The 25,262-nt window shown below is 40.9% G+C and overlaps 1 protein-coding gene across 1 annotated transcript in view; it reads right to left on the reverse strand.

Annotated features, from left to right (window-relative positions):
* LOC117248582 (inactive pancreatic lipase-related protein 1-like) overlaps positions 1–25,262 on the reverse strand; it is a 71,146-nt gene that overhangs the window by 31,766 nt on the left and 14,118 nt on the right. Inside the window, exons 4-7 of the mRNA XM_033613784.2 lie at positions 11,328–11,462; positions 10,900–11,008; positions 5,962–6,081; positions 5,515–5,631 (exon numbers count right to left, since the gene is read on the reverse strand). Of these exons, the coding sequence (XP_033469675.2) occupies positions 5,515–5,631; positions 5,962–6,081; positions 10,900–11,008; positions 11,328–11,462 (481 nt within the window). The remainder of the gene's footprint in view (positions 1–5,514; positions 5,632–5,961; positions 6,082–10,899; positions 11,009–11,327; positions 11,463–25,262) is intronic.

The following is a 25,262-nucleotide window of genomic DNA, read 5'->3' on the forward strand; positions in this document are numbered from 1 at the left end:
CACGAAGCTCTTCATCAGTGTATTCTGGCTCAAATAAATAAGGGCGGCCATCAAACTCTGCAAAATCAAATTCCTCCTCCACAAAGTCGAAGTCTGGCAAAAAGTCAGCCATTATTCTATAAATCTTTCGTAAAATAAATGAATGAACTTTTCAGGCTACTGTCCGGTTCTGCCTTCCAGCTGTTGCTGCATGTTCTCGCGAGATTTCAGGCACGGTATGAGATCGCTGCTTGTTCTCGTGATATTTTGGCCACGCTTTGGAAAGCAGAGCTAAATGGTAAACAATTTATTTGAGGTCTGACGCTACTATGCGCCCCGGCTGTATCTAGGCTAACGGCTAACATGCTAACTATTATTTTTATTTCACTAGTCACTTGAAACAAATTTAGGACGATAGGAGACAGGTTGAAATAAACCGAAATTTCCCTTTAACCAATGTTGTTTGTTTAGTTTGAAAAAGATTGTATGCATCTAATGAGCTATCTGTCACAGGGTGAGATTGTACCCAAATGCAGCAGTCAGAGGCAGGCAGACAGTTGGTAATGACTTTTATTGCTGAGAACGGGCTGCTGCGGCACAACAGGAACGGGGACTTGAGGCTGCTGCAGCCCAGCAGGAACTGGGACTTGAAGGCGCTGTGGCCCAGCAGGATTGGTGGGGGGTAGAAGCAGCTCTGAAACTTGGGGCTGTCCCAGCACAGCACAAACAGGAACATGGGAGAACCTTAGTGTCACAGGAACCGGAACTTGGGAGTACTGTAGTGTCACAGGAACTGGAACTTGGGAGTGCTGTAGCTCAGCATGGACAGGAACTTGAGTGCTGCAGCTCAGCATGCACAGGGACTCGAGAGTGCTGTAGCTTGGCATGACCAGGAACTTGAGAGCATTGCACTGACACAGGAACAGGGACTTGAGAGTGCTGCAGCTCTGCATGAACAGGGACTTAAGAGTGCTGTAGTTACACAGGAACAGGGACTTGAGAGCACTGCAACCCAGCACAGACAGGAACTTGAGAGCACTGCAGCCCGGCACAGACAGGGTCTTGAAAGTGCTGTAGCTCAGAAGGGGTGGTTGTCTGGTGGGCTGCCAACTGGACTCTGGGTGCAGGAGTGACGTCTGCCAGGACCCCCGACGCTAGATCAGGAGTGACGTCAGCTGGGACCACCAATGCCAGAGCATGAGTGACGTCATCCGGGACCCGTGACGCCTGAACAGGAGTGACGTCTGCCAGGATCCCCAGCGCCAGAACAGGAGTGTTGCTGCCGGGACCCCCGACACCGGAACAGGAGTAGCGCCTGCCGAGACCCCCGATGCCGGAACAGTAATGACATCAGCCAGGACAACAGATTGAGGGACTTGCAGGATGCTGGGTAACTGGGACTAAGGCTTGGCCTGGTTGCTGGCAGGACGGGCTCGGGATCTTCCCACGTCTGGTAGTCTGGTTGAGGCTCCGTGGACCTCCCAGGGCCAATCGGGTTCCAAAGAACGGTGCTAACAACCCCCAGCCTAACTGACCCATGTGCAGGCTGAGAATCAGGGGTGTTCACAAAATCCTTAATCCAACTGGGTAGCAAATTCTTAAGCCCAGGCCTCCTGCTGATGATAAGGCTGCCTCTCTGTCAAAGACCTCATGTAGGTCTGTGGCTGGGTCCATGAATGATTGGATCCCTCTGTGGTGGCTCCATGATGAGGGAGAGTGTGCTGGGTACATTTCTGGCCAGACTGTACTGTCACGGGGTGAGATTGTACCCAAATGCAGCACTCAGAGGCAGGCAGACAGTTGGTAATGCCTTTTATTGCTGGGAACTGAACAAGGGATGCAGGACTGGTGTTGCACCATGCAGCCACAGAGCCGAGCAGACGGGAACCAGGAAGGGGGCAGGCAGGAATCAGAGTCACAGACAGAAAGCTGAGGTAATTACCAGGGCAGAGATGATGGAAGCAGGTCAGGAACAAGCAGGGTCAGAACCGGGGAATCAACCCAAAAGTGAATGCTGGAATGGTCTCGCATGAAGTCAAAGAACAATCTGGCAGTGAGTGTGTGGAGAGCAGGAGTCTTTACACTGAGCCAGTCAGTGATTGAAAGCAGGTGAGTGGAGTTGGGCTGATGAGGTGACAGTCTGAGTTGAGCAGGTGAGCAGAGTTGCCTTGATGAGATGGGTGTGGCTGGCAGTCAGAGGGGAGGTGAGTGGAAATTTACCAGGAGCAGGTGAGGGAGAGAAGCAGACTGTGACACTAACTGTACATTTCCTGTGAAAACGGAAGTGTATTTTGATTTAAAAAAAACGAACAAACAATGCATGTATTAGGCGTAAATTGACACTGCAGCCCAGTATGTCAACAACCAATCCAGTCTCACTCAAAGTCGTTGAAACCTGGCGCTTGGTCAGTGACTTCAGATACCGCGAAAAAAGCTGTCCCTGATATGTGGCCAGTTGCCATGACAACAACAAATGTCAAGGCGGCAGAAGTGCAAGGAGGGTGGGGGGGAGGGGTGGTGCATGGGTCCAACAAACACTGACTTTGACCCGGGAAGCTGATGTTTACTTCCTGTAAGACCGTAAAGCCAAGCCCTGTTCTTTTTTTCCTAAACCCAATCATGTGCTTTTGTTGCTTAAACCTAAGCACGTGCATGTGTGTGTCTAAATGTGTTTGCTGTTGAAGGAAATAAACTTCAATTCGCAGTGTAATACCAGTGTAGTACATATATTTTGAAAGAGACTTCAAACTGTACATTTCCTGCAAACTGTACATGAAAACGGAAGTGTATTTTGAAAACAGACAATGCATGTAACCTGCTGAAGTTGACACGGCGTCCCAGAACATCATCAACCACGCACCCAGGGTACCTTGCACATAATATCTCGATGTGGTAAGGAAAGGTCGGAGTGACAACATGCTGCAACAACAGATGCACCCAGGATAACTAGTGCATAATATGTAGACTTAAAAGTCCGCTGACCAAATGACGATATGTGATGAGTTGGGAGTAAGAATGTGTTGAATTGAGGAACCAATTCTTTGTTTAACTATTGTTTGTATGAGGAATAGTTCATTCAGTATATGGCATATGAGGCTGCATTTGGTGACCTGGCCCTTATTCAATATTGACCTTCATTGTGGTAAGTACAAGCAGAGGGGTCTTTGGAGAGTTTTGACTTTAGACAATCCATGCTTGGAAGTCAGCTAATCGATACTTTCATTTAAGTATTCATTTCAACTAAAAAATATTTATCTCAGTGGATTCTTCAAAAAGCAGTTACAGTTAGAACAGTCTTTTAGTTTAGATCTAGACCACATGGACATGATAAATAGTAAAAATATAGCTGCAAGCGGCAATTCCAGGGTTCAAGCCTGTATGGACATTTAAAACTTGAAAGCTGGGTAAGATCAAGACCTTTGACAGTTTATAACACCTGTGTTAAAGATAAACAACAGGTTTTAGGACAAACAGACAGATGCTCTTTCATTCCTGACCATTCTCTACCGGGCTACGCTCTTCTTTGGAAACTCTGTTGCTTCCTATTAGTCAACTGCAAACACATTTTGCGGACATGTTTTGTCACTTTTTTAATGAATTGACATCATTCCAGACAGGATGTTAGTGTGTCTGTGACTTCCTGTACGGACTGAAGGCTGCTGGAAACTGTAGGGAAACTGTCCGACTTCACCGCAGCTTTTCGTCACCGCCCCCTGCTGCGGCCGCCTGCTCTCGTCTACTTTTCAGGCGAGGCGCAGTTCATCTCGAACGAGCCTATTGCTTGCAAGGTTTGTGATGATTGGCCCAAACGTTGTGCAGTCATTTGCTGAGCCACGCCCCTTTTAAAGTTCATTGGTCAATATCTTTAAAGTACAATAAGTTATCAAGAACAGTTATAGCGTTGGTGATAAAATTCTGAAAAATATGGCACATCATTCTGCTGATTTCAAGTATATTGTCAAATATTTTGGTGACATTTGGTTAAAAATTAGATGACATAGAAAATGTGCATACAGTACAAATTACAACAAGATAATGAATATCACTGTGAGCTAACCAATAAACTGATCTAAACACGATTTGAAACATGTGACATCTAGTATCCAAAGAAAGTCTCTGAGAGATATTAATTAATTTAACATATTCTTAAAAATATAGAGTGACGGACTTCTGTATTGAGTATATGTTGCAATGTGGCAAAGTTTTGTCACAATTCAGTGGATGTGCTGAAAAAAACATTCAGCTCTGTTATTATGATTTTTTGAAGTATGGAATGTGAAAAGTCTTGAAATTTAGATTTAATGTAATAAGCCATGCCCCCTTTAAGCAGTCATTTTCAAATGTTGTGCATTGACTGAGACATGACCTTAAATTAAAGTTTTGTACAAATATCTCTGGCTGATTATGAGTATCAACTTTTTGCATGGGTAGCGCCCCCTATAGGTTGATTTAAATCAAACTTTCAGGGTGTGATTCAATTACTTATGTTGACATTTTCTACAAGTTTTGTGACAATTGGCTCAACAGTTAAAAAGTAAAATCCATTTGTGTGCTGAGCCATGCCCCCTCTAAAGTTCATTGGTCAGTGTCATCAAAACGCAATGACGTATCAAAAAATCTTTGACAATTTAAATCCCATGATGATCCACAGAACGTTTGTTACAAATTGTCTTATGCCTTAGGAGGAGATGTCAAAAAGGTGTTTTTCAAAAAATTCAATATGGCGGACAATCTAGTGGGCGGACCTTGAGGGTTCTTCAGGCTTTCGTAGAACCCCTTCACCTGACCATTTGTGTTGGGTTTCAAGTCAATATGACATACGGTGCGAGGGTAACAGCCTTTCAAAACCAAATTTTCCTTGACCTTAATTATAGAGCCCCCTATTGGCATTATATATCTTGAGCAGCATTTGCACACAACTTCGTACCATCTCACAGGAATTTGTGAAAACATTTCATAATAATAATGATAATAATGAAAACAATTATATAATAATAATAAATAAATCAGGAGAAACCAAAAGGATTTCAGCCCTTCAGGCTTAAACCACTAATAACTGTCGGAATTCTGGCAATAGCCTATGCAAGTTTTATTGAACCAGCACTAACTAGGTGTGAGGGAAAATTCGATAAGGCATAGCATCACAATGTTTTGCATGGCAATATTGTATCAATACATGTTCACTAAGTATCGATTGTTTTATCATATGAGTTATTACTACTGTAAAGCCCTCTAGTCCTCTAGTATAATAAAATCAATTGCATTATGCATTATTATTAATTGCATTTATCGCAGTATACATTATCCCAATACTCAACATATCGCAAAATGTTTAAAATCACAATAATTTTGTATTGTGACTTATGTATAGTGAAAATATTGTATCGTTGGGCCTCTCGTCTCACCACTGATAACAACTAGACACAACAATGGAACGGGTGGCAGAAAAAAATGTGACTATACTAAAATCATTATAATGATCAGTGTGTTTCCATTTGGTCTGATCAAATTTGTCAGTGTGTCAATTTATCGCACCCTCCCAGAAAGCATCCAGGTCAGAGGGGCGGCCTTTGTTGGCGGAGCAGCCGGGCATCAGTTCTCCTCCATTCGGATAGAAGTCACTATGGCCCACAGGTTGTGACATCCCCAGACCTGAGAGGATGATAAAGAGTTTTTTTTTTAGATTTCACTAAAAATTGCTAAAGATGATAAAGCCTTGGTTCTCTTATTTTCAGCTCCATTATACAAGTTTAAAAAATAGCATTCAGATGGTAAATTGAAATTTATGAATATTTTTTGTTTTGAAAAGCCCTAAATATTGTTTTTGTTGTTTTTAATTTTTTCTATAAGCATTGTCATATTCTAAAACTACCGCAACCACACCAGACTAGACTTTTAGAAAGTAGAAGCAGAAGAGGTGAAGACATTGAGCAAATTCTGCCCACTTTGACCTCATTCATTGTGATCAACAGAGATATGTACCAAGTTTGGAGTTGAAAGGAAGAGCATCTGTGTGAATGACGTCCACAAAGGCGGCGTCGCTGGTGTCCAGGTGTACAGAGGTATCAGTGTCCTGGAAGTAAGGTTCAATTGGGTCTAGTCCTGAGCAGAGAAAGAAAGGTATTGTATCAAAGACAGATTAATGGTCGGGCCTGTATTCTTTCTGATCCTATTATCAAACAACATGAGAATTTAACAACATGCACAGGGACAGATAGGATTGTTGAAAATCAGCTGTCTAAGCAACCTATATCACAAAATGGACTACAACAAAGTACACCCTTTGGACAAAATTAAGATGCTGTAGATTGCCCTGGTTACCAAAATGAGATTGTGGTATGAGACAGGAATGCCTTTTTGCCCCTTAAAGGTCTAGTGTGTCAGACTTACAGTAGGGGGATTTAGAGGCATTAAGCGGTGAGGATTGCACATTGTTACTAGCTGAAACTTCTCCCAATTAGAATTCCTTCAGTGTTCATTGGTCAGGAGCTTTATTAGGAGCTGAATTATCCACAGAGATCTCCTCCTCTCCAAAACAAATGGTCTGGTGATTAAAATGGTGAAAACACTGAATAGAGCAGTTACACTTTTAAAAATCTGTGTTTTTCTGATGCTGCTTGTCACAGACAGGCTTCTACCGTCTGTCCTGCATCTCTCTCTGTCTCTGTCTCTCTCTCTCTCTGTCTCATTGTGTCACATGGATTACTGTTAATTTATTATGTTGATCTGTTCTGTACGACATCTATTGCACGTCTGTCCGTCCTGGACGAGGGATCCCTCCTCAGTTGCTCTTCCTGAGGTTTCTACCGTTTTTTTTCCCCCCATCAAAGGGTTTTTTTGGGGGAGTTTTTCCTTATCCACTGTGAGGGTCCTAAGGACAGAGGGATGTCGTATGCTGTAAAGCCCTGTGAGGCAAATTGTGATATGTGATATTGGGCTTTATAAATAAAATTGATTGATTGAATTTATTGATTCTAACTACAGTGGCAAGCATGAAAATATGAATGGCCCTATCTAGAGTGAGTGTTTGGTTTGTTCATTCTGGGCTACTCTAGACCATTGGCAGTCCAACATGGTGATCTCCATAAACAAGGACCTGCTCCCTGTATACCCATGTAGGTATAAACGTCTCATTCTAAGGTACAGAAAACATAAAAAATACTTATTTTCACATGATTATACACTAAAGAAAACATACTTACTTTACCTGTACATACCTTAAAGAAAAAACTATGCAAAATGAGCCAAAGCCTTCTAAACACAAGCTAATATAATAAACTGATGCAATTTACATGTACATGTTGCTTTCAGCTCATTCATTCTGTGTCCCTGGAGGTATTATAAACATTTGAAGTAATTACATTTGTTGGTTGTGTAGTATGAAATTATTAATTGTTTTTTAAACATGTCACTCTCTTGGGATTACTTAACACAATCATTTTTTCATATACAGAAAAAAACTCTCTTATGTGTCAACACTGATCTGCCAAAGTCATACTGAGAGTATGTATCTAAATAAATGAAACAATAGACAAGGTATTTGCAGAGTGAATAAATTTCTTTCTTTGGTTTTATACTGTGGCCCACAGTGGCAACAGTGGCTATCTTTTGAATTAAAGAATGAAGAAAGGCAGACAAGTGACACGGAAGTAAAAGTAAATACATCAAAATAAAAGCCAAGAGAATTTTATGTGGATGTATAAAGACAATCGAATGGCCATTAAAATGCAACATTATGCAAACAAAGGATCTATACAACATTAGAAGATATTTATGCTAAATAAATACACCTATTCTGTCATGTCATCTAAGGCCTAAGACCTAAAGATTAGTTGCATAAATGACAGCATTTTTCAGTAGTCTACAGTACCTAGCACTGTCAGATTAACTACACTACTAACACTAACATGTAAGAGTGCTTAGATGACGTGACAGAATAAGCTAATATACACTTACATCATCCAGTACTTGTTGCCATTGCAACAGTAAATATTTAAGTAGTGGGGTTAATTTATTATATTTTATTATTTATTTATTCATTATTTACTGAGACACAAAAGTGTGTGAGTGTGTGTGTGCGAGAGAGTATGTGTGAGACAAAGGCCACCTGGCCTTTAAAAGAAAATATATGAAAGCCAAATTACAGTGAATGTGTGTTATCTATGTTTTATAATGGCACCAGGTTAGTAAAGGAGATGTTCAGTTGAATGCAAGAACCCGGCTCTGTGTGAAACATTAGCTAACTTATAGCCATCTACCCAATAACCTGATTCCAAAGAGATCACATCAATTAAAGTCACTGAAATCAATATAACATACATTAATAAAGGTTAAATGCTTTGCCTGTACTGTTACTGTACTAAGGTTAATTAGGTCCAGTTGTTACCATTCCATGAATGGAGGGGCAAAGAGATGCTGTAGTGTGTTACTTTTGGCAGCCTGTGGTTGTCTGTTGTGGATGAGCCTGGCTTATTAGAAATTTGGTTCCAGTCTAGTCTTCCCTGTGCTGTAATCCAATGGTGCAGGTAAGAGGAGACTGTTCACTCTTTCTCATTACAGTTAGCAGTTCGGTCCTAACTCAGCTTTGTTGCTCTTTGGTGCTTGTGAAGTTAGCTTGCAGACTTAGGGCCCTATTATATGGTCTAAAGCGGACGGCGGAGGGCACATAATCCATGTCACAAGTGTCATTGCTATTTAGATGCAGGCGCAGTTGTCATTTTCACGCCCTGCGCCCTCTTCGTCTAACTAGCAAATGAACTTGCGATTCTCTGGGTGTGTTGGTCTAAAAATGAGGAGTGGTCAGGCGCAGTCATGGCGCATTGCTAGTTAGATGACATAAAAAGCAAATGTGCCAGTGACCAACAAAAACCTGGTCTAAAGTCAACAGCGCAGTATTTCGCTGTTAAAAAAGTTAGTAATACATGTCTCTAGGCGGGTGCACAACGCGCGTGCACTCTGCTCAGACACACACGGAGCAGCCACACATATGCAAAAGATAACAAATAAAAATATGATTACAATGTGGAAGGTTATTATTGTGCACATTAAAATATTTATCAGAAACATGTCTTAATGGTCAGTCATTAATCAGAATGATCTAATCGCAGTAATAATGATCATCGTAATCCGGGAGGTCCAAGCTCGCAGTGTCAGAATATACGGAACTGCGAGCAGACCTCCACGGGCTGATGATGCATAGCCTGTAAAATGAACATGTCTTTCCCAATTGAATTGTGATCATTTTGGCATGTAAATCACAAAATCAAAGATGTGAAAACGTTTGATAAACTTTATTTTGACATAAACACAACAATAACCATCTTCTGTGAACTAAAAACGTAAACTTATAGCCCTACAAGTACAAATGTATATTTTAAAAAAAAAACGCTTTTAGAACGTAAAACTGAAGATCATCTTGTCAGGAGGAGGAGGAAGAGGAGGAGGAGGAGGAGGAGGATGACCCCAGCTCCGCAGCCAGCGCGCAGCCAGACCAGACGGGCCCAGGTGCAGCCACGGGACCAGCCCTTCCTGGACCTTCAGGTGGGGGCGTTCAGGATGCTGGAGAGGGAGCTGGGCTCTCTAACCTCCCGGGTTAAAATAAAATAAATTGAATAATTTACAATTTGTTGACAGCGTTTCTCTCGTGCGCGCGCGCTCTCTCTTTCTCTCTCGCAGTCTCACTCTGTTTCTTTTCTTTTGGCTTTTCTGAGATGGCAGATGCTGAATATATACTCCCTATCTGATGCTGTGGCTGTTTGTGACTGGCTGAGAGGGATGTGAACTTATTAGTTTGCACCTGTGTTAATCAAATCAGGTTGGGTTTCCATTACGCGTGCCAAACGTGCCAAACGTGCCAAACGGTGCCAATCCCCTTTGATCTGACATCAGATGTGACGGGACAGTCGATATAGAGATACATTTATCGTCTCCTCAGCTGTAAAATGCTCACTCTTTCCAGTTGGTAGGTCCACCATCTAACTAGCTCTCCGCTGTGCGCTCCAATTGCGCCTCTTTTAAAGGGAATGAGAGGTGACACTCTGATTGGCTTATTGAATGATACGCCCAAAACACACCCATGATTAATTCACAGAGTAAGTCCAACCCTTTTAGACTCTCCGCCATGGCGCACAGTCTGAAAACGCGCTGTCTAACTAGCAAGTGACTGGGACACGCCCATGCACTGCACGCCTGGCACTTTGCGTTTTAGACCATCTAAATAGGGCCCCTTGTGTCTGCTGCAGGTGCTTACTGGCCTAGTACCTTCTACCATTTAGAAGGGTTCTGTGTTTACTTGAAGCAGGCAACATTCAGAGAGCCATTCGGCAGACAGGGATTCTTTTCTGCTGTGAGCATGCAGAAATGTGAGAAAAAGCAGATGAGGGGCAGGCAGATCCTTCAGCACCAACAACTCTCCCCAGGACAAAGAGAGCAAACCCAATGGGAGCTGTGTTTTTGTTAAGGAAGGTTTTCACACATAGGTGTGAAAAATAGGGGATTGTGGGAATCTGAGTTCCTTCATGCTGTCTTTTGTCTGAAGAACAAAAAGGTCTCAGCTGTCAGTTGTGAGTGGGCTAAACAGGAAATGTCAGTTTACACAACTGAACAAATCATCTGTGGAGTCCAGTGATCCTAACACTGGTAATCAATGTCAATAAATACAGTTTAATAATATTATGCATTAGTTTTAATACACCTTCACAAAATGTAATAATAATGAAAAATATTATTTTTTTAAAACTCAATTACCAAAATATTTTCACACGTGATCACAAAAACACACTATATTTTGAGAAAAAACATATATCATTGTCAAATAGACCAGAGTCCAAAAGAATGTAGAATAGCAGACCATTGTCTCTAAACAGTGAGTGACTTCAGCTAACACACCATTATAAAGTATGACTACTGTGGCAAGTTTACCTGTGATGCGTGCAAGGCCAGTGGTCCTGCTACCAGCGTCTCCTGCTATGTGAGCTCCAAGGCTGTGTCCGATTATATGGAACTTATTAGCCTTTTGCTTGTAGGTGTCCTGTGTCATGGAACATGTTTGTTAAATGCAAAGATAATTATGATGATGAGGATGATAATGATGGCTACCAAACTATCATACAGTATGTCCTTCAACCACAGTCTGTATGTGAGAATGTCCCCTCAGTTTTGCCTGAGCCCTTTCCACTCTTTCTGTTGTGTCATTTTGAGTTTATTCTTTGGCCTCTGTTATTAAACTGATACTGAGCTATTTAAAGTAATATGAAAAGTTTCACATACAATGAAACATACACTCTGTGTATGAGGATGTACTGTATATCCTGTGCTCGTAGTGACAGTTAACGGGGTGCCATGTTTACCATGAGGAATTTGATCATGAATGCCACCTGGGCAGCCACCACCCTGGCATTATTGGCAGCCTGGGCATACTGAGTCTTCACACCTTTCTTCCACTCCACAGCAATGCAGTTCACATTCTCCTTCTTCACCACAACCTAGAAACAGCAACAAATACACAGTTTTAATATAATCTATGGTTAAAGTTAACCCAACATCCAAAAGCTGATTTTCATACTTACCCCTACTAGGTAAATGAGCAAAGATTTATTTATTTATTGATATTTATTAATTAATACTGAATCAGCTGTCAGGAGGCTTTATTAACAGCTATAGGAACTTTTAATGGAGTTTGTTGCTGCACACACATAATGTTATATATACATATATAATGATAAAGATACAGATAAAGTTATCACATAATATTATATATGATGATAAAGATACAGATACAGTTCTCAGTAGCAGAGCAGCAGTGTTTTCTCTCTGTCTAACAATCACCTGCACATGAACAACAACCTGCATTCTGTATTTATAATATGTACTGTGTCCTGCTCAGTCACAGAATGTGTTTACATGATTAAGGCCTTTCATTATTAGGGTTCTAACCCCGAAGGGGTAGAACCCTTCTAAGATTGTACCGGTTTATTATTATTATTATTAGTATTATTATTATTATTATTATTATTTTTTGTTGTCTGCCGCTTGAGCTCAAATTCCTGTGAGCTGGAATAAGCCAGAAACCTGAAACTTGGCCCAATGATTGGAAATGATGTGCGTCAACTTTTATTAAAATATGAGCCCATTCCGCCACATGGTGGCGCTGTAATTAAGGCTTAAAAATGACTTTTTTGGGAGGCCACGCCCCTCACACCATAAGTCTGATTGACTTGAAATTTGACACACAGGTCCAGCTCAATGTGCTCTACAAAAAAGCCTCTGGGACTATTAAGCTCCGTCTACTAGATTTTTTGCTAATTTGCATAATTTGAAAAACAGTAAAGTGACATAAACTTTTACAATTTTGACTCCATCAACACCAAATTTGGTACACGGCTCTGGGGGATGATAAGACACATTTCTATTATAAATGAGCCAGATTGGTCAAAAAACATGGCCGCCACGGACCAATGAATCTTTGCTGTGGGCGGAGCTTAGAATTGATTGGCCATAACTCCCACACCCTTTGACCTATCATCACCAAACTTGGTGGGTAGGTCCACAATGAGACTTGGAAGCTGTCTACCAAAGCATTTTGAGCTCAGCCTATAGGGGGCGCTATAAATGCCACACATCTGTATCTCAAAGACCATTGGATGGAATTTCACCAAATTTGGTATGCATGCTCTAGGGGTGGCTATTAACTCATATCTTGAGTGCCATGTTGATAGGTGAAAGTGGGCGTGGCCTATTCGTCATTAACCGTCATAATTTGCGTTTTATTAATTTATGACCAGCTGGAAGGACCTAGGGACATGAAACGTGGTACATGGACTATAAATGACATCCAAATACTGCTCAAAAAATTTGGTCCCAATCGGCCTTATGGGGGCACTATAACATAGAGTGTAAAGCTTGAAAGGCTCTGCCCGCCGCACCACAAGTGCTATTGACTTGAAATTTTACACACACATCCTCCTGATAGTCCTCTACAAAAAAGCCTCTTGCACCCTGAATGCCACCCTTACAGAATTTTTGCTAATTTTAATAATGTTAAAAACAGTAAAATCAATAAGCTTTTGAAATATTTGTGCTATCAACACCAAACTTGGTATGAGGCATCGGGGGACCGAGACACTCATTTCTATTATAAATGAGCAAGATCGGACGAAAAACACGGCTGCCGTCAAGCAAAGTGTCCTTGGAAAGGGCGGGGCTTAGCGAATATCGCCTGTAAAATGTTAACCGTTTTTCCGATCGTCACAAAACTGGGTAAATATCATCAGAAGGGGACCAAGAACACACCCAAAAAAATATTTTGAGATTGGCACATAGGGGGCGCCACCGCCAAACCGTTTTCTCCATTGAAAATGAATTACGAAATCTTCAAAAATCACAAAATTTCAAACGGTAACTACGGATTCATACTTTCAGCTAGAAACTCCATTCAAACTGGAAAATATTCAGCAATTCCTTGACTTTTTACATATGATTCAACTTTTCAATCCCATTCAAACTTTCCAAAATATTCAGCGTTTTCTGAAACTTGGTTATAATGGAAGTCAATGAGAAAATCCTTCAAACACACTCATCTTCACCCACACTTCACGAACTCATACATTCACGTAGAAACTCCATTCCAACTCTGAAATGTTGACATTGCCATGGACTTTCAGTGACTGATTCATATTTTCCATATCTCTTTTAGTTTTTCTACACCAGCTGTTTAAAAATCATGAAATTTTCAGCCCTTCTCAGAATTTATAATGGGTGTGTATTGCGTGGAATGTTGAGAGTTAGAGTGGGTGATGTCATCGCTAGAGTGCACAGCACCTCTGAAATCATCAAGAAATTTTCTCTTAAACTCGCTGGTGCGGCCACATCGTTCACTCTACATACACAAATTGTACACCAAATTGTAGGAAAAGCCGTTCCGGTCGCAGAGGTGCGACCGCTGAAGAAAATGGATTTAGGGTTTTGGCTGCAGGTGGTCTAAAAGGACAACAAGTCCAACCAACTGCCCCATTCACTCCCATGTTAAGTGAGAGCCCAAATTTCTGGAAGAAAGCAGACCATTCCACTTATGTCCATCATGGCTCTGGCCTCATTTTTCACACCACAGAAATGAAATTTACACCTTTGTGATCCGCATCCTGTCCTCTCGCTCACGGTGTGCTTTTTGTAGCTGTAGCACTTACGGTTTTTCATTAAACAGTTGGAGTTTGAGAGGAACTTTTGGCTCAGTTTCTGCCTTTTCTTGGTGTATTTAAATTTGACTGTGCCATTGCCAACTGGTGATTGGCTGAATCAACTCCAGCCGTTCGGTCAATCGTCTGTGTGTCACAGCACAGTCAAATTTGAATATTTCAGCAACCTGACTTCTTTGCAGTTAAAGCCTCATCATACAGAGGTAATTACATATGTGTCAGTCTGCCTGTCTGGGTCTGTCTGTCTCTGTCTTTCTGTGTCCATCTTGGACATTTTAGACTGCAGTCTTTTTTAGCTGTTAAGTTAAGCTGTTTTTTCTATCTGTAAGTGGACATACACACAGACAGACAAACAGACTCACACATACACAAACGCGCGACAGAACGTGAACATACACACATTCAGGCATGCACACACACACAGACACACAGTGATACATTTACTGCTATTAATAATTAGCATATTGCTATGGGGATACTAGTTGGCAGCGAGCATCAGGCACACTCAAACTTTCATGTGAAATTTTCTAGTTCATTCATTCACTCATTCATTCATTCTTGAAAATGAAAATTTCATTCATGAAAATTTCAAATGCTCTGCAGAGATCAGATGAAGGCCACAGGATTTGTTTAAAGCCAATTTCCCAATTGCATATTTGAACCTAGCAACAGCTTTCTTTTTAATTTCACTCTCAGGTCCATGCCTTGGTTTACCAGCGATAACCCAATTTTTAAAAGCTTCTCTGGCTTGCTGGTGGAGTTCATCCACATACTCATTCCAGCCTGGCCTGAAGCTGTACTTCTTTGCTTTTCTCTGAATGAGTGGTTTACTAGCCTCATTCAGACCCTGCACAATTCTGTCATATAGTACACATAGCTCTTCTTTGTGATTTGGCATACCACAGTTGAAATTATCACACATTATAGCATCATATGGAATTTCAATGTTACCTATGGTCTTCTCAGTCAAGTCATGATAATGTAGCAGGTCGTTCTCTGAGAGTTTAGCCCACTCAATTTTCCCACCATGATTAACCTGATTATCATCCGTGGTCATTGTAGGTAGGTTTTCTACATTGAGCATAATGGAGACAGGCATGTGGTCCATTGTTGCAAACCCATACAAAATCTCAACTTTATCCACACATTCATGGGCATCAGCTGTGCTTACACAATGATCTAGCCAGGATGTTGTATTCCAAGCCTCACTGACATATGTATAGCTATCTGTTGGCAAATGGATCTTACTTGTTAACAAGAGCTTATTATCATGACAAAATTCAACTAGGTATCGGCCAAACACAGACTTCCTATCAGAGATATCTGCATTCAAATCACCCATTACATAAATACGGGTACATTCATTTTCCTCAATAAAAGAGCCAATAAAAGCAAGCTTTTCAAGATATTCGTCCTCGTTACTGGAACATTCATAAGGTGTGTAAACATTCAAAATGATAAGAACATTACCATTATAAGAAACTTTTATTGCAACACACCAGTCTACTCTCAATCTAATCACACTGATCAGAGGGTCATATTTTTTATGCCACATAATGGCCACACCTCCAGGTATTCTGCCTTGAACCAACCCCAAGCTCAAATCTGTGGTTGACTCCCCCACCCCATGGAAGTTACTATGAACAGAGTTAAGCTTGTCCAGGTCCTGTTTAGCAAGAAAAGTTTCTTGTAGACAAAGAATGTCAGTTTCCTCAAGGAGTTTGTCAACAACAAGTCGCCGTGCCTTATCCGCTGCATTGTGTCCTAGACGCAGGCCGCGTGTGTTATATGACACAATTCTCATGAGAAGTAGACAAATCTTATGCATGTCACCCAAGTAAGCAGCGATGGACGAAATGATTACTGCATGTCATTTACCCAAGCTTTCTCTTTACATCATGTTTCTCTCCACTCTCCTTTCTGCTTACATGTATAACTCCTTGTATGTTCACACAGTTGATCCTGGGTTCCAACTCCAATGTAGTTACTCAGTCTTGTTGATCATTAATGATATGGTGCAGATTTTAAGTTTAATACTATTATGGCCAGGACAGTCTGACAGACTGACAAACAGACATTGCAGGTCTCTCTCACTCTGTGAGTTTTGCTAATATTTGATGACTTCCCATCCTACAACATAAGTGAAACAAACATGATGTCAGGACATTTTTTACCCTTGAAGAGGGCGGCACATGTAGGCCTATTTTAGATTTAGTAAAATGCCACAGATTAGCCTATGTTTTTGGAACTTCACCTGGTTGAACAATATGGTAAATAGGCCTACTATCATTTTGATTTCATTTGATTTGGAAACATAAAACATTACATAACATTTTTATAGACTAGTGGTTGTTCAGGTGGGGTTAAGAAAGATAAACACAAAAAGCAATGTTGTAGGAATTGAGCAGAGAGAAAACAATGACATAGAGTACTGGGCCTATCCTATTTGTACCTAGCTAATGCATCTGGGTCTCGTTTCAATTTGGTTTTTCCGTAATTTGGTTTTGAAAGAGAAAACGGGAAAACGGAAGCACTTCCGTTATTTCGTTTTGTGTCTCAAAACGGAATAACGGGAAAACGGCCGTATTTCCGTAAATCCGTTTTATTTTGAAAACAAAATATCAAACTATCAAAAGGTACACGGACCCTCACTACCACATAATACCACTTCATGCAAATGAAGCTATTATGTCATGTTTGAATAAAAAAGCCTGCATGTGCACATGTTGCTATAGTTATGTGACTTTTGAGGTCACGTGAATATATTTAGAATGGTTTGATAATTTGCCACTTAGACCATGGGGAGGAGACCAGCTGAGTAAACTGATCTGTGGATGAGAAACTTGCAACTGAAGAAGTTACCCCCACCCCCCGGCCTAGACACTGGGGAAGGTAGGGAATCTTGAGGTCACCGGATGAGGGAACTTCTGGGTTGAAGATCCAGATTAAGACAGTCTGTATCTTGATGGAGGTGGTGCAGGGGTGGAGGTGGGCTGGGAGTTTTGCTGAAATGACAGCTGGATGACAGCAGAGAGAGAAATTTGACAGCTAATGACAGATTGGTAGAGAACAGGGAGAGGCTGGCAGACTGTGACTTGTTGAAATATGTGAAGAAGGGTGGAGCAAGAGGATAGTGGGAAAACAGAGAAGTGGCTTTGAGGCAGACACCGTCTCCACATTTAAGACTAGACTTAAGACTTTCCTCTTTGATAAAGCTTATAGTTAGGGCTGGCTCAGGCTTGCCCTGTACCAGCCCCTAGTTAGGCTGACTTAGGCCTAGTCTGCCGGAGGACCCCCCTATAATACACCGGGCTCCCACTCTCTCCCTCTCTCTCTCTCTCTCTCTCTCTCTCTCTCTCTCACTCTCATCCTATTACTGCATCTTGCTAACTCTGCCATTCTGGATGTCACTAACTCGGCTTCTTCTCTGGAGCCTTTGTGCTCCACTGTCTCTCAGAATAACTCATACCGCAGCGGTGCCTGGACAGCGTGACGTGTGTGGTTGTGCTGCTGCCGTGGTCCTGCCAGATGCCTCCTGCTGCTGCTGCCATCATTAGTCATTAGTCATACTTCTACTGTTATTATACACATATGACTATTGTCACACAAGTATACTGTCAGATATTAATACATACTTTCAACATATTGTACCACAGTAGCCAGAACTATAACTATAATATTATTACTTTCATTAATGTTGTTGTAAGCTACTGTCATTACCTGCATCTCTCTCTCTCTCTCTCTCTCTCTCTCTCTCTCTGTCTCATTGTGTCATATGGATTACTGTTAATTTATTATGCTGATCTGTTCTGTACGACATCTATTGCACGTCTGTCCGTCCTGGAAGAGGGATCCCTCCTCAGTTGCTCTTCCTGAGGTTTCTACCGTTTTTTTTCCCCGTTAAAGGGGGTTTTTTTGGGGAGTTTTTCCTTATCCGCTGTGAGGGTCTTAAGGACAGAGGGATGTCGTATGCTGTAAAGCCCTGTGAGGCAAATTGTGATTTGTGATATTGGGCTTTATAAATAAAATTGAATTGAATTGAAATTGAGGTATACTTAAGGTAAACATTAAAATACCTATTGAAACTTTGAAATACGCATCAATAGATAAAATTTCAATTTATGTTTTGATGTTCAAATGGAGTCTCTATGTGAAAGAATACCACAAATGTTATTAGCATGTAGGCTAGCTGAAAACCCGATTTCAAGAAATGTGTGACTTGGAAAGAGTTTGTATTGCTTGGAGCTTTCAGGGACAGAGTGGGGAACGTCTTGCACTACGGCAGATGAGGGTCACGGTGGGTGGTGAGGGTCACGGTGGCTGGTTTGGGGCGGAACAGGTTAGAACCCGCAGATTGCCGCTCGCGGCTATATTTTGTATCTGTATTTATTGATATTCCGACTGTGAATTAATTATTTAATAACCCAGAATATGACCACGATGTCTTTGAACACTGGAAATGATTTATTAGGCCAAATGTTTCAGGGAAAATTAAAATTCTGTACCTCATCAACCCGACGCTCATAATCATCCTCAGGTGTGACTGAATGGAAGTGACAGTCTGTGATGTAAAAAGTGTTTCTTGCTGACAGACAGACTCTCTGACTTTGATTGTATCCATAATAAAAGTTGATGAGGGAAACAGCAGATCGTGAAGAAAAAAATCTTTCTAATAAATGAAGAAAGTCGTTTGTGCTCCCAGAAAATAAAGTTTAATTTCTTATCTGTCTTCCCTCTGGTATGAAACTCCTGTGATGTTAAGATGTAACAGATCAGTCCAATCAACTGCAGCACTGCGCTGTCCAATCAATATCTGATATCCAATCAGGGGGGTGTGTCAGTTGGTAAAAGACTTCCACGAAGGCTGCACTCATGTATCCTCGCTTCCCTCTCCTCTGAAAGCCTCTTCTCTCCTCGACTCTTCGACTCCTCCTAGCGCATTTAACGAATTGAGACATCCTACAAGATGGCAAGTCTAAATCAATTTCCGGATCATGTGATTGAGGCAGGGGTTGCGTTAACCAGATATTCTCGGTCACTGACCGTCTTTTTACATCGATGACCGGAAAATCTGAAGACCGTTGGCCATTTTGACCTGTTGCAATTACCACCCCTGCCCGCTTGCCAGCGGAGTCAGTGGTTTAAGTGGCTGCCGTTTTCACACTGCAGAGAAAAAATCATTTATCTGCTTCATGTAGCATTGTTGACATAACAGCCTGGACACACCAGATGTGGTAGTGCTGCAGAGAAGTCGCTTGACTGTCCACACAAGCAGCGCATTTCTCCTGTGCTCTCCGCGCCGGTTAAACATCGACTCCACTCATCTGTTCGACTTCAACAGGTCATTTTAAACATGGGTAAGTCCATATTTTAATCATTTTTAATAACGTAATAAGTTAATGACAATTTGTCATTGCATGTCCATGTATTGAGCGTATTGGATAAACACCTGACCATTTTATTTATGTAGTTATGTCTGTAGACTCGTAATGTCTACAGACATAACTTTGTAATGAAGTGATTAGGGTAATGAAGTGATTAGGGTATTGAAAAATGTGTTCGGTTATGCACTGTTGTGTTATTTTAAATTATAAACATGGTATTTTCTCCTCACGTTCCTCAGTGCATGCCGTTATTTTATTTTGAAAATTGGCCGGATTCTCTCGTGTTTTCTGTGTCCGACTTCCTGTTTGGTACAATCCGCTCTATCCAGCTTGACAGAAGCGCTCATGGCTCGCGTGAAAAATAGACCAGACGTCGTACTGAAGCACTGCGGTGTGTGGATGCCTGTTCATCTTTTCGTTCATGTCCTTATTAATGCACACTTTATAACTTGCTTGTTGGATTTATTAAAAACGTATGAATGAAAGCTAAATGTCTTTGAATATCTTTATTATCATTTAAAAATGAAAATTAAAATGACCAGTAAAAATAGATTATGACCGGATTTTTATGACCCTGTCGGTCAAAATGACCAGCGAGGAAAAAGTCTAGCGCAACGTCTGGACTGAGGATAGAGGATAGAGGAGTGATATTGGGATGAACCCATAGACTGTATACGAAGATGGACAACATGACAGCCCCCCAAAAGTGAAGCCGAAACATCTGGATCTCCCCCTGGTGGCTGGCTGCAGTACAGGTCATAAAGCCCGTCCTCTCCATGTTAATGAATGGGATATGGGCCAAACTAAAAACTCAATGTACACAACAGATACATTTTTCCCAGAGATGGTTTCTGTCAGATAAGGTAGTTTTTATCATTGTGCTGTATATTCAAGTGTTTGTTTTTCAGAGTTTGGTTTTAATTAGTTATTTAATGCTATAAAACAGGAATCTTACAACATGACTGACAACTTTGTGAGCCAATCAGTGGTGCTGCTGTTGATTGGTTGTACGGGTGTATGGACGGGAAACTTGATTCAGTGGTGCTGCTTGTGCTTAGTCGGACAGGTGTATGGGCAGGAAACTTGATACAGTGGAGATCGCTATTTTTTTCTTAACTTTATATTTAAAATATTTTTCGATGTTTAGACAAAACATAAACACTGTGTGGGGGCACACCAGTTGAGTATACATGAGTCCACGTATTAAATGTCCTTTTATTGTCCAGAGACATTCACAGTGAAGCTGCGTTCACATCTTCTAAAATAAAGACAATCTGTTTCTCCCATTTTCTGAGGAATATTGCTTCTCTAGACCTCAGAGAATCTTTTGTATTATAAAGATCTCCTTGATTATGTCTATCCATTGTTTAAGGCTTTGAGGCTCAGATTTTTTTCAAATCAGACCAGTTCTTTGTAATTGCTGTCTTAGTATCAATAAATAGTATTTTACACAAATACTAATCTTTTTTATTAATCACATCTTTCCTTATTGCACTGAAATACAGGACCTTGACATCAATAGGTATTTCATATCCCAAAATCTTTTTTTTAGAATTGAACATATTCTTCTCTAAATATTTGAGTTTCGGACATGTCCATGGTCCATTGGCATTCATGTGTCCGCACTGTCTCCAACACCACTGTTGTGACTGGGATAATTTGCTCTTAATGTGGGGTGTGATGAAGAAGCGGATCACGTTTTTCCAGCCAAATTCTCTCCATCTCTTACAGATTGTGGATGAGTGCTGTGTTTTATCGAATGCCAGTCTTCCTGTGATATTTCTGTTTCTAATAATTTTTCCCATTTAACTTTGTTGTGCTGCTGCCATGGTCCTGCCAGATGCCTCCTGCTGCTGCTGCTGCTGCTGCTGCCATCATTAGCCATTAGTCATACTTCTACTGTTATTATACACATATGATTATTATCACACATGAATACTGCCAGATACTAATATATACTTTCAACATATTGTACCACAGTAGCCAGAACTATAACGATAATATTATTACTTTCATTAATGTTGTTGTAAGCTACTGTCATTACCGTCTGTCCTGCATCTCTCTCTCTCTCTCTCTCTCTCTTTCTGTCTCATTGTGTCATACGGATTACTGTTAATTTATTATGCTGATCTGTTCTGTATGACATCTATTGCACGTCTGTCCGTCCTGGAAGAGGGATCCCTCCTCAGTTGTTCTTCCTGAGGTTTCTACCGTTTTTTTTCCCCTGTTAAAGGAGTTTTTTTGGGGAGTTTTTCCTTATCCGCTGTGAGGGTCCAGAGGACAGCGATGTTGTATGCTGTAAAGCCCTGTGAGGCAAATTGTGATTTGTGATATTGGGCTTTATAAATAAAATTGATTGATTGATTGATTGATTGATTGAACTTTAATATATTCAGTACTGTTCCCTTTCTGCTTCTGAAGGCCCTGATATAATCTGGAAATTACTTTTTTACTGCCCTATTTATAAGCATCAATTAGAATATTCATAACTGCATTGCCCTCCTCAGATATTCCTGGTTTAATCTTTCTGTCACTGTAATCTCTTATTTGAAAATATCTGTAGAGATCTTAGTTATCTATTTGAGATTCCTTCTGTAGTTCTCCAAAACTCTTGAATTCATTCCCTTGGGTCAGTGTGTGTATTGCTTTTATGCCCTTATCCTACCATTATCGAATCTAACATCAATAATTCCTGAAATAAAACTGGGACCGGGGCAGGCCAAGTCAGTATTTTGATGTCTCTCTTCATGTGATACTCAGTGTTTGTTTAATAATGTCTAGAGGACATTTTCATAAATGACTTCCATACTGATGAAGCCTCTTAGATGTGTGATCAAGACTTCAAAATATCCAGTGAGCTGGACAATTGAGAACCTTTACAAAGATTATACTGAATTAATATACTGAGTGATTCTTAGCATGTGAAATATTGTACCATACAGAATTATTCCACTTACTTAAATGTGAACTGATCCAAGCAGCAAACCATCTTACTATTTAATGACGAAAACGTGTGTGTGTGTGTGTGTGTGTGTGTGTGTGTGTGTGTGTTCATTCCATGTTTTTCTCCTGACTGACTGGGTCAATCCATGTGAAATTTGGCACAGTGGTAGAGGGTCATGGGAGGATGAGAATGAAAGGGGCGCGCTATAGCAACCAATTGAAATTGCAGACTTTGAATGGGCATATCAGTCGTAGAGACATGACATTTTGCACAGAGATGCCTCTCCTCATGAGGAACAAATTTGCCTCAAGAACCCATAACTTCCGGTTATACAGATTTTCTGCCATTTTTAATTATTTAAAAAACACTTAAAATCGATCTCTTCCTAGGAAGTTTGACTGATCTGCATGAAACTCTGTGAACATAATCTAGGGACCAATATCCAAAGTTCCCTCTTGGCAAAAGTTGGAAAACTTACTAAAACTGAGCTTCTATAAGGCAAAGAATATTGTGGAGGGCGTTGCTCATCACATAAAGGTGTAGAACATCTCAAGGGTTTCACCGATCAACACGCAACTTTGTAGGCATATGACCACACATAATCTGAGGGGACCCCTCCATTATTGACCCCATCAAACAAAATGGGGGCGCTAGAGAGCTAATTTCTTATCTAGGCCTAACCGCCATATTGATTTTTACTAAACTTGGTAGATACGTAGAACAGGACGCCTCAAGGTGACTGGAGAAATTTAACTCTAATTGACAACTGGGTGGTGCTATAAATGAAGAAAAATGCAGAAAAATGCTTAAAAATGGCTAAAATGCGATCAATTGCTGTGGCTCCCCCTGTGGCCAAATGTTGTTGTTTTCTTCTAATTTTTGGCATGACTAAGTCATGGTATGGTATGCTGTACATAATCATGGAAACTGTCAGTGTGTAATTCTGTCAGTCAGTCATTCTGTCTGTCCCTTGTTTTTCTACTCACTGACGTGGTCAATCTATGTGAAACTGCACATAGGCATTGAGGATTGGCATAGAAGGTGATAAAGCTACCAATGGGTATGGACTATTATTAGATGACAATCCGTAAAATCATGTCTCTCACTTTGACTACAAGATGACTCCTATCAGTGCTGAATCATTTCATCTTGCCCAATGAACAAGTTCTCCCTTCAGGCTTTCTGCCAGAAAGCCCTTTCTGACAAAAATCAACATTAATCCCTCAGCAGTTGAAGGCAAATTTAATGTGCTGAATTAAAATGTTGGTAACGTTTTATTTCAGAGTCCTGCTGAAAGTTTATAGAATATTTTTAACATTTCAACACAGTTCAACTGTTTCACTTTGTCTGTAGATACAGTCAGGTCCATAATTATTTGGACAATGATACAGTTGTCGTCATTTTGGCTCTGTACACCACCACAATGGGTTTTAAATGAAACAATGAATACCTGCTTAAAGTGCAGACTCTCAGCTTTCATTTAAGGCTTTTTTCAAAAATGTAGTATGAACCATGTAGGAATTACAACCATTTCTTCACACAGTCCCCCGACTTTAAGGGCTCATAAGTATTTGGACAAACTAACATAATCATCAATTAAACAGTCAGTTTTAATACTTGGTTGCAAATCCTTTACAGTCAATGACTGCCTGAAGTGTTGGACACATAGGCATCATCAGATGCTGGGTTTCTTCCCTGGTGATGCTCTGCCAGCCCTTTACTGTAGCCGTCTGCACTTCCTGCTTGTGTTTTGGGTGTTTTGCCCTCAGTTTTGGCTTCAGCAAGAGAAACGCATGCTCAGTTGGATTCAGGTCAGATGATATGACTTGGCCATTGCAGAACATTCCACTTCTTTGCCTTAAAAATGTCTTTGGTTGCTTTTGCAATATGCTTCAGGTCAATGTCCATCTGCACTGTGAAGCATCGTCCAATGAGTTTTGAAGCATTTGGTTGAATCTGAGCAGATAATGGTGCCCCAAACACTTCAGCTTTCATCCTGCTGCTCTTGTCAGCAGTCACATCATCAATAAATACAAGAGAACAGTTCCACTGGCAGCCATACATGGCCATGACATAACAGTACCTCCACCATGCTTCACTGATGAGGTGGTGTGCTTTGGATCATGAGCAGTTCCTTCCCTTCTTTCTTCTCTTGTCTTCCCATCATTCTGGTAGTTGATCTTTGTTTTATCTGTCCATAGTATGCTGTTCCACAACTGTACAGGCTTTTTAGATGGTTTTTGACAAATTCTAATCTGGCCTTCCATTTTTAAGGCTAACCAATGGTTTGCATCTTGTGATAAACCCTCTGTATTTATTCTAGTGAAGTCTTGTCTTGCTTACAAGAGCAGCAGGATGAAAGCTGAAGTGTTTGGGGCACCATTATCTGCTCAGATTCAATTAAATGTTTCAAAACTCATTGGACGATGCTTCACAGTGCAGATGGACATTGACCTGAAGCATATTGCAAAAGCAACCAAAGACATTATTAAGGCAAAGAAGTGGAATGTTCTGCAATGGCCAAGTCATATCATCTGACCTGAATCCAATTGAGCATGCGTTTCTCTTGCTGAAGCCAAAACTGAGGGCAAAACACCCAAAACACAAGCAGGAAGTGCAGACGGCTGCAGTAAAGGGCTGGCAGAGCATCACCAGGGAAGAAACCCAGCATCTGATGATGCCTATGTGTCCAACACTTCAGGCAGTCATTGACTGTAAAGGATTTGCAACCAAGTATTAAAACTGACTGTTTAATTGATGATT

This window comes from Epinephelus lanceolatus, chromosome 17 (assembly GCF_041903045.1).
Source record: "Epinephelus lanceolatus isolate andai-2023 chromosome 17, ASM4190304v1, whole genome shotgun sequence".
Taxonomy (NCBI): Eukaryota; Metazoa; Chordata; class Actinopteri; order Perciformes; family Serranidae; genus Epinephelus; species Epinephelus lanceolatus.